We start from the raw sequence: 10284 nt of genomic DNA, 5'->3' as shown, positions 1-10284 counted from the left end.
AACATCTTATGCGTCACAGAGTCGTGGCTGAACGACGACAATATTTTCATACAGCTGGTGGTCTATGTATTTTTGTAAACAACAGCTGGTGCACGATATCTAAGAAGTCTCAAGCCATTGCTCGCCTGAGGTAGAGTTTCTCATGATAAGCTGCAGACCACATTACCTACCAAGAGAGTTCTCATATATATTCTTTGTAGCTGTTTACATACCACCACAATCAGAGGCTGGCACCAAGATACAGTGGGGCAATATAATTTGCAAATAAATTCAGAAAAAATCCTACAATGTGATTTTCTGGATTGTTTTTCTTCTCATTTTGTCTGTCATAGTTGAAGTGTACCTATGATGAAAATTACAGGCCTCTCTCATCTTTTTAAGTGGGAGAACTTGCACAATTGGTGGCTGACTAAATACTTTTTTACCCCACTGTAGCATTGAATGAGCTGTATTCCGCCATAAGCAAACAAGAAAACGACCACACAGAGGCAGCTGGGAACTTTAATGCAGGGAAACTTACATCTGTTTTACCTAATTTCTATCAACATGTTAAATGTGCAAACAGAGGAAAATAACTCTGGACCACCTATACTCCACACACAGAGATGCATACAAAGCTCTCCCTCGCCCTCCATTTGGCAAATATGACCATAATTATATCCTCCTGATTCCTGCTTACAAGCAAAAATTAAAGCAGGAACCACCAGTAACTACATCAATTCAAAAGTGGTCAAATGAAGCAGATACTAAGCTACAGGACTGTTTTGCTAGCACAGACTGGAATATGTTCCGAGATTCCTCCAATGGCATTGAGGAGTACACCACATATGTCATTGGCTTCATCAATAAGGTCATCAATGACGTCATCCCCACAGTGACCGTACGTACATACGCCAACCAGAAACCATGGATTAGAGGCAGTATCCGCACTGAGCTAAAGGCTAGAGCTGCCGCTTTCAAGGAGCGGGACTCTAACCCGGAAGCTTAAAAGAAATCCTGCTATGCCCTCCAACGAACCATCAAACAGGCAAAGCGTAAATACAGGACAAAGATCGAGTCTTACTACAACGGCTCTGACGCTTGTCGGATATGGAAAGGTCTGCAAATCCTTACAGACTACAAAGGAAAACACAGCCGAGAGCTGCACAGTGACACAAGCCTACCGGACGAGCTAAACTACTTCTATGCTCGCATCGAGGCAAATAACACAAACATGCATGAGAGCACCAGCTGTAGCGGAAGACAGTGTGACCACACTCTCCGCAGCCGATGTGAGTATGACCTTTAGACAAGTCAACATTCACAAGGCCGCAGGGCCAGACGGATTACCAGGACATGTACTGTGAGCATGTGCTGACCTACTAGCAAGTGTCTTCATTGACATTTTCAACCTCTCCCTGTCGGTGTCTGTAATACCAAGATGTTTCAAGCAGACCACCATAGTCCCTGTGCCCAAGAACACGAAGGTAACCTGCCTAAATGACTACCGACCTTTAGCACTCACGTCTGTAGCCATGAAGTGCTTTGAAAGGCTGGTCATGGCTCACATCAACACCATCATCCCAGAAAACCTAGACCCACTTCAATTTGCATACCGCCCCAACAGATCCACAGATGATGCAGTCTCTATTGCACTGCACACTGCCCTTTCCCACCTGGACAGAAGGAACACCTATGTGAGAATGCTGTTCATTGACTACAGCTCAGCGTTCAACACCATAGTGCCCTCAAAGCTCATCAATAACTAAACACCTCCCTCTGCAACTGGATCCTGGACTTCCTGACGGACCGCCCTCCGGGTAGGAAGGGTAGGTAACAACACATCCGCCATGCTGATCCTCAACACAGGGGCCCCTCAGGGGTTTTTGCTCTGCCCCCTCCTGTACTCCATGTTCACTCATGACTGCACGGCCAGGCACCACTCCAACACCATCATAATATTTGCCAATGACACAACAGTGGTAGTCCTGATCAGCGACTGTGGACTACAGGAAAAAGAGGACTGAGCACGCCCCCATTCTCATCAACGGGGCTGCAGTGGAGCAGGTTGAGAGCTTCAAGTTCCTTGGTGTCCACATCACCAACAAACGAACATGGTCCAAGCACACCATGACAGTCGTGAAGCGGGCACGACAAAACCTATTCCCCCTCGGGAGACTGAAAAGGTTTGGTATGGGTCCTCAGATCCGCAAAAAGTTCTACAGCTGCACCATCGAGAGCATCCTGACTGGTTGCATCACTGTCTGGTATGGCAACTGCTCGGCCTCCGACCGCAAGGCACTACAGAGGGTAGTGCGAACGGCCCAGTACATCACTTGAGCCAAGCTTCCTGCCATCCAGGACCTCTATACCAGGCTGTGTCAGAGGAAGGACCTGAAAATTGTCAAAGACTCCAGCCACCCTAGTCCACAACCTCAAACAGTCACACTCCAAACTCCACTACGGCCAAGACCAAAGAGCTGTCAAAGGTCACCAGAAACAAAATTGTAGACCTGCAACAGGCTGGGAAGACTGAATCTGCAATAGGTAAGCAGCTTGGTTTGAAGAAATCAACTGTGGGAGCAATTATTAGGAAATGGAAGATATACAAGACCACTGATAATCTCCCTCGATCTGGGGCTCCACGCAAGATCTCACCCCGTGGGGTCAAAATGATCACAAGAACGGTGAGCAAAAATCCCAGAACCACACGGGGGGACCTAGTGAATGACCTGCAGAGAGCTGGGACCAAAGTAACAAAGCCTACCATCAGTAACACACTACGCCACCAGGGACTCAAATCCTGCAGTGCCAGACGTGTCCCCCTGCTTAAGCCAGTACATGTCCAGGCCCGTCTGAAGTTTGCTAGTGAGCATTTGGATGATCCAGAAGAAGATTGGGAGAATGTCATATGGTCAGATGAAACCAAAATATAACTTTTTTGTAAAAACTTAACTCATCATGTTTGGAGGACAAAGAATGCTGAGTTGCATCCAAAGAACACCATACCTACTGTGAAGCATGGGGGTGGAAACATCATGCTTTGGGGCTGTTTTTCTGCAAAGGGACCAGGACGACTGATCCATGTAAAGGAAAGAATGAATGGGGCCATGTATCGTGAGATTTTGAGTTAAAAACCTCCTTCCATCAGCAAGGGCATTGAAGATGAAACGTGGCTGGGTTTTTCAGCATGACAATGATCTCAAACACACCGCCCGGGCAACGAAGGAGGGGCTTCGTAAGAAGCATTTCAAGGTCCTGGAGTGGCCTAGCCAGTCTCCAGATCTCAACCCCATAGAAAATCTTTGGAGGGAGTTGAAAGTCCGTGTTGCCCAGCAACAGCCCCAAAACATCACTGCTCTAGAGGAGATCTGCATGGAGGAATGGGCCAAAATACCAGCAATAGTGTGTGAAAACCTTGTGAAGACTTACAGAAAACGTTTGACCTCTGTCATTGCCAACAAAGGGTTTATAACAAAGTATTGAGATAAACTTTTTGTTACCAAATACTTATTTTCCACCATAATTTGCAAATAAATTCATTAAAAATCCTACAATGTGATTTTCCGGATTTTTTTCTCATTTTGTCTGTCATAGTTGAAGTGTACCTATGATGAAAATTACAGGCCTCTCATCTTTTTAAGTGGGAGAACTTGCACAATTGGTGGCTGACTAAATACTTTTTTGCCCTACTGTACATACCATACGAAACGTAGCATACCATACTAATTTTGGTCGATCTGATTTGAATTCACTATGTTAAGTTCAGGTTGCTCCACCACCAACTCCTCCACCACCATTAGGGTGCAATGTTTTATTTGATTGACTTAAAAACAAATCTTGTCCTATGTAGGGTAGAATGAATTAATTCCACTTTTAAACAAAAGCCCTTCCGAGGTATACAGATTTTAATATGCAAACTACTACTTCTTCCATTTCAAGTTAATGACATTGAAAATACAAATGCACTGTTACACCGTTTCACACTTACAGAAACTGAATTTCAAAGTCCAAGGGGAACATCTAGTGGAAAAAGATAAAAACATGTCCATTACTTCACTGGGCACTGGAGTGTAGATTTTTTTAGCACTCGAAAACTTGATATGCTAAAACAAACAAAACATACACTACATATACAAAAGTATGTGGACACCCCTTCAATTTAGTGGATTTGGCTATTTCAGCCATACCCATTGATGACAGGTGTATAAAATCGAGCACACAGCCATGCAACCTCCATAGACAAACATTGATAGTAGAATGGCCTTACTGAAGAGCTCAGTGGCGTTCAATGTGGCACCGTCATAGGATACCACCTTTCCAGTCAGTTTGTCAAATTCCTACCCTGGTCAACTGTAAGTGCTGTTATTGTGAAGTGGAAACGTCTAGGAACAACAACGGCTCAGCCGCAAAGTGTTAGGCCACACAAGCTCACAGAACAAGACCGTTGAGTACTGAAGCTCGTAAAAATCGTCTGTCCTCGATTGCAACACTCACTACCAAGTACCAAACCGCCTCTGGAAGCAACATCAACACAAGAACTGTTCGTCAAGACCTTCATGAAATGGGTTTCCATGACCAAGCAGCTGCACACAAGCCTAAGCTCACCATGCACAATGCCAAATGTCTACTGGAGTGGTGTAAAGTTAGCCGCCATTGGACTCTGGAGCAGTGGAAACACGTTCTCTGGAGTGATGAATCATGCATCACCATCTGGCAGTCCAAAGGATGAATCTGGGTTTGACAGATGTCAGAAGAACGCTACTTGCCCGAATGCAGTGCCAACTGTAACATTTGGTGGACGAGGAATAATGGTCTGGGGCTGTTTTTCATGGTTCGGGCTCCTTAGTTCCAGTGAAGGGAAATCTTAACACTACAGCATACAATTTACATTCTAGACAATTCTGTGCTTCCAACTTTATGTCAACAGCACAAAGCGAGGTCCATACAGAAATGGTTTGTGGAGATCAGTGCTGACCTCACTAATGCTCTTGTGGCTGAATGGAAGCAAGTCCCTGCAGCAATGTTCCAACAGCTAATGAAAAAACTTCCTATAAAAGCAGAGGCTGTTATAGCAGTAAATGGGTGACCAACTCCATATTAATGCCCCCGATTTTGGAATTAGATGTTCAACGAGCATACTTTTGGTCATGTAGTGTATATCAGAGGATACTTAACTAGCTTTACATACGTAACGTTTTTTTGGCATGGAGTCATGATTATAAAACGTTACATATGAAAACAGATTTCAAAATATTCAAAGCGAGTCGTCATCTCACCGGAAGTTACACGCACAAAATATGTGACACTGTAGTTAGTTCTGGAACACCAGTCTTTTTTATTCCTACGAAGGTCGATTAGACATAGGCACATTAGCTACTGTACTGAGTCGTTTCTTCAAACACGAAGGAATTTTCTTGTTATATTTCACTAGCTAGCTTTAACAATTGAAAATGCCAAGAGGAAGCAGAAGCCGGACGTCAAGAATGGCCACTCCAGCCAGGTATGCAAATAGGAAAAATAATGATATTAATAACGCATTGTCAGCTAGCTAATTTAGCATCAAGCAAGCTGCCTGCTATTACTTGCTCGCAAGGCTTGCATCCTTTCCCTGTGTTGCCCAGTCTATATTTTAATACGTGATAAACGGTATCTATTTCAAAGTTATGATAGTTAACTAGATAACGTTATGTAGCTAGCTAGTTTGCTAGACACCTGCTAATGATGTTAAGTGAAAGGTGAAACTAATAATTAATTAAGGAACTAAATGTACTGAATCTGGTGGGTTAATCTTTACACTACCCTAATTATATGTTACTGAATTGGCCGAGAGTAATTTACTGAAATCGATGCTGCTAATGGACCTAATTCAAGTTCTTCAGTGAGCATGATTGAATTGACACTTGATTGCTCATCTCTCTCTTTCTCTCAAACCAGGGTAGCCCCACCGCCACCTCCCATGGCCAGGGCTGCACCCCAACCACCACCCTACGCTCCAGTGCCTGCCCCCCCACCACCACCCTACGCTCCAGTGCCTGCCCGTGCCCCTGGCTGCCCCAGCCACTGCTGCTCCACGGCAGCCAGGCATGTTTGCGCAGATGGCCACCACAGCCGCTGGGGTAGCCGTTGGCTCAGCCGCAGGGCACATGATCGGCCACGCAATGACTGGTGGAGGCGGGGGAAGCCATGAGGCTGCCAAGCCTGATGTCACCTACCAGGTAGGTGATCACTGCTTAATCACAGTGAGTGACTGGGCCATGATATTGAAGTGACTTTGTGTCATGTAGCCTAGTTAGTAATGGTAGTGATGAGTATAAGCGAGACAGAGAGGATAAACCATGGAGGATTATACCCTGTGCCAGTCCTTAAAGAATGGGCATCTAAAAAGTTAAGAATAAAATCAACACTAACCTCAAATACTTTATGTTTCTCAGGAGCAGCCCCAGCAGTACCAACAGCCACCTTCCATGTACCAGCCAGCACAGTATCAGCCCCAGTCCATGTTCCAGCAGGAGCCTGCTGCACAGCAGGGAACCTGCTCCTACGAGTTCAAGCAGTTTGAGTGTGCTCAGACCCAGAGTGACCTGAAACTCTGAAGGCTTCAGCGAGGTGCTCAAGCAGTGCAAGTTGTCCAATGGTGAGTTTAAGTGTGTGTATGTGTGAATACAATCTTACCTGTTACTGGAAATATTTGTGTAAAAGAGGGTGCTTTGTGTCCCTGAAAATGTTAAATAGTTGTATCATGACTTGTATGCATACGTTAGATGTTATCAGTTGACTTGTTGACTATCCCTTGCCTTCCCTGGTGTCACCTTTTGGAATAGGATTAAGATGAGGTTTTATGGCAGCTAGTGTTCTTCAGTCTGGTTCCTGGATGGTGTTCTGTAGGTGTTTGGTATTCATTCAATTAAGTCTGACTCTTGAGTCAACTGAGCAAATTTGTTGAAAGCCCCACAAAATGTAGCTAGGCCCACTTTAAAGGGGAACTGACAGAGTTTTAGCAACATGAAATCTTATTCAAATCTGTTCATATACATTAGATTGTTTTGACAGGTGAGTACTTGAGTCATTTTCACACATTCATAGAATGTTAGGGAATGACAGAGTAAGGCATGTGTGTGAAAGTGGCTGTGCGTTTGGCCAATTAATAGACATTGCACTAAATAAAACCGAATAAAAAAAATATATTGCCCAGGACTGGACTCTACACAGACTGGTGTGTCATAGCCAATCAGAGCTACAGTGCCTTGCGAAAGTATTCGGCCCCCTTGAACTTTGCGACCTTTTGCCACATTTCAGGCTTCAAACAAAGATATAAAACTGTATTTTTTTTGTGAAGAATCAACAACAAGTGGAACGACATTTATTGGATATTTCAAACTTTTTTAACAAATCAAAAACTGAAAAATTGGGCGTGCAAAATTATTCAGCCCCTTTACTTTCAGTGCAGCAAACTCTTTCCAGAAGTTCAGTGAGGATCTCTGAATGATCCAATGTTGACCTAAATGACTAATGATGATAAATACAATCCACCTGTGTGTAATCAAGGCTCCGTATAAATGCACCTGCACTGTGATAGTCTCAGAGGTCCGTTAAAAGCGCAGAGAGCATCATGAAGAACAAGGAACACACCAGGCAGGTCCGAGATACTGTTGTGAAGAAGTTTAAAGCCGGATTTGGATACAAAAAGATTTCCCAAGCTTTAAACATCCCAAGGAGCACTGTGCAAGCGATAATATTGAAATGGAAGGAGTATCAGACCACTGCAAATCTACCAAGACCTGGCCGTCCCCCTAAACTTTCAGCTCATACAAGGAGAAGACTGATCAGAGATGCAGCCAAGAGGCCCATGATCACTCGGGATGAACTGCAGAGATCTACAGCTGAGGTGGGAGACTCTGTGAAAAAAGTGTCGTTTAAAGTTTGCCACAAGCCACCTGGGAGACACACCAAACATGTGGAAGAAGGTGCTCTGGTCAGATGAAACCAAAATTGAACTTTTTGGCAACAATGCAAAATGTTATGTTTGGCGTAAAAGCAACACAGCTGAACACACCACCACTGTCAAACATGGTGGTGGCAGCATCATGGTTTGGGCCTGCTTTTCTTCAGCAGGGACAGGGAAGATGGTTAAAATGGATGGGAAGATGGATGGAGCCAAATACAGGACCATTCTGGAAGAAAACCTGATGGAGTCTGCAAAAGACCTGAGACTGGGACGGAGATTTGTCTTCCAACAAGACAATGATCCAAAACATAAAGCAAAATCTACAATGGAATGGTTAAAAAATAAACATATCCAGGTGTTAGAATGGCCAAGTCAAAGTCCAGACCTGAATCCAATCGAGAATCTGTGGAAAGAACTGAAAACTGCTGTTCACAAATGCTCTCCATCCAACCTCACTGAGCTCGAGCTGTTTTGCAAGGAGGAATGGGAAAAAAATTCAGTCTCTCGATGTGCAAAACTGATAGAGACATACCCCAAGCGACTTACAGCTGTAATCGCAGCAAAAGGTGGCGCTACAAAGTATTAACTTAAGGGGGCTGAATAATTTTGCACGCCCAATTTTTCAGTTTTTGATTTGTTAAAAAAGTTTGAAATATCCAATAAATGTCGTTCCACTTCATGATTGTGTCCCACTTGTTGTTGATTCTTCACAAAAAAATACAGTTTTATATCTTTATGTTTGAAGCCTGAAATGTGGCAAAAGGTCGCAAAGTTCACGGGGGCCGAATACTTTCGCAAGGCACTGTACAATAGGCCTATATACAAATAAGCCATTTGCCACACTGGACTGTGTTTACAAGCAGTAGCAACAGCGTGACTTCAGATCATTAGAAAGCATTCGCCAAAAGCTACTAAATACACCTGAATGGATTTCTGCAAATATGTAAATACCACAGGAGTGGTACATTTGGGAAATGTACAGTCCTATTGATCAAACAACCATGAAAAGGTAGGCTCGCTCTCCCTCCATTGCCTATGCACAACAACAAGATCAACAACTGTTAGTCAGAGCGAGATGAGGGAACAGTAGAAAAATCCTCTCAAACTTTATCAGCTTGTGGTTGGCTGTCAAATTCCAATGATAAACAATGGGGAATAGTAGCCTCCTCGTCCTTCTGCAGCTTGCCTGCCAATGCATGCTTGTCCCAACCCACGTTTTGAGAACTGAATGGGAACTTGCCCATTTGATCGATGCCAAATACATTCGATTGACAACTAAGAGATATGGTAACTGTGGATTACAGTTGTTCCAAGTTTAGCATAGCTAGCTAGCAAGTGATTCATGTCATGCTAGCTAACCAAATGAGACCTGTATTTCTAGCTGTAGCCAAAGAAAAATGACATGTTGGGTAAAAAGTTGTCCACTCGTCCAATGACATAACATCCTCCTAGCAGCTAGCCAGATAACGTTAGGCTCAGTGTTTTTAGCTTGGTAAATAAATGGCTGCATAAATAAATAAGCTAGCCAATTAGCCACGTTATGACTGATTTGTGAACATTGCACTTGCTAGTTTCATTCTAACATTCCCAGCCTTAGTTACATTTGATAGTTTTTGTCCAAACTATTGAGTTTAAAAACTGAAACCGTGCATCCCTAATGGCTGGAGGAAGCAAACAATGTACCAGGCCAGCTGTGATTTACAATCTGATAGCAGTATTTGTTGGACTAACAAGAAATGTATTGGTGAATTATATTAACCATGAATTGAACTGCATCCACCTATTCTGCCAACAATGCTTTCTCTGTCATGGAATTGAGTTAAATATAACCTATTTTTCAAACCTAAACTGGAAATGTTATATTTGACTTCTATGATTGCTTGTTTCATATCTGCAAAGTAGTTAAAACGGCTGCCAGTTCCACTTTAATGTATTTTGTCATATGTTCATAATAGTTACGGGGTTGCACTCAATATTGTTGGTCTCCAAGATATTTAACTACAAATGTATGCAATACATTCATGAAATGTGTAGGAGCTCATGCCAGGTGCTCACACTTGATTTCACTGTAAGGACTGCCCTCCCCTCCCATTTCCAGTGAGGGCGTTGCTAGTTAAAAAATGTTTCCCTAATGTTGTGCTGGGGTCTGGTCTAGTGGTAGTGCTGCTACCACACATGCTCCCTGTACTCCCTCTCCTCTATCTGTCCATCTCAATGACTTCACTAAATCGATCAAGTAAAAACTACAAAATGTCAAATGTTCCCTAATGTAACTTTTATTTTTTATTTATTTCCTCCACAGGGATGTCCTGAGAGGGAGACGAACAACCCCAACGCTGAACACACACACACACACA

The 10284-nt window shown here is 43.5% G+C and overlaps 1 protein-coding gene across 1 annotated transcript; it reads left to right on the top strand.

Annotated features, from left to right (window-relative positions):
* Nucleotides 1-5020: 5020 nt before the first annotated feature.
* LOC110507717 (coiled-coil-helix-coiled-coil-helix domain-containing protein 2) lies at nucleotides 5021-10240 on the top strand. Its single transcript, XM_021587917.2, is given in 6 exon segments — nucleotides 5021-5482; nucleotides 5917-6022; nucleotides 6024-6197; nucleotides 6414-6571; nucleotides 6573-6616; nucleotides 10230-10240. Coding segments are annotated over 6 exon segments (543 nt in total). The 5' UTR covers nucleotides 5021-5432.
* The last annotated feature ends 44 nt before the right edge of the window (nucleotides 10241-10284 follow it).

Source organism: Oncorhynchus mykiss, chromosome 27, assembly GCF_013265735.2.
Source record: "Oncorhynchus mykiss isolate Arlee chromosome 27, USDA_OmykA_1.1, whole genome shotgun sequence".
NCBI lineage: Eukaryota > Metazoa > Chordata > Actinopteri > Salmoniformes > Salmonidae > Oncorhynchus > Oncorhynchus mykiss.
The sequence above is the reverse complement of the archived record's forward strand: the minus strand, read 5'-3'. Positions and strand labels throughout refer to the sequence as shown.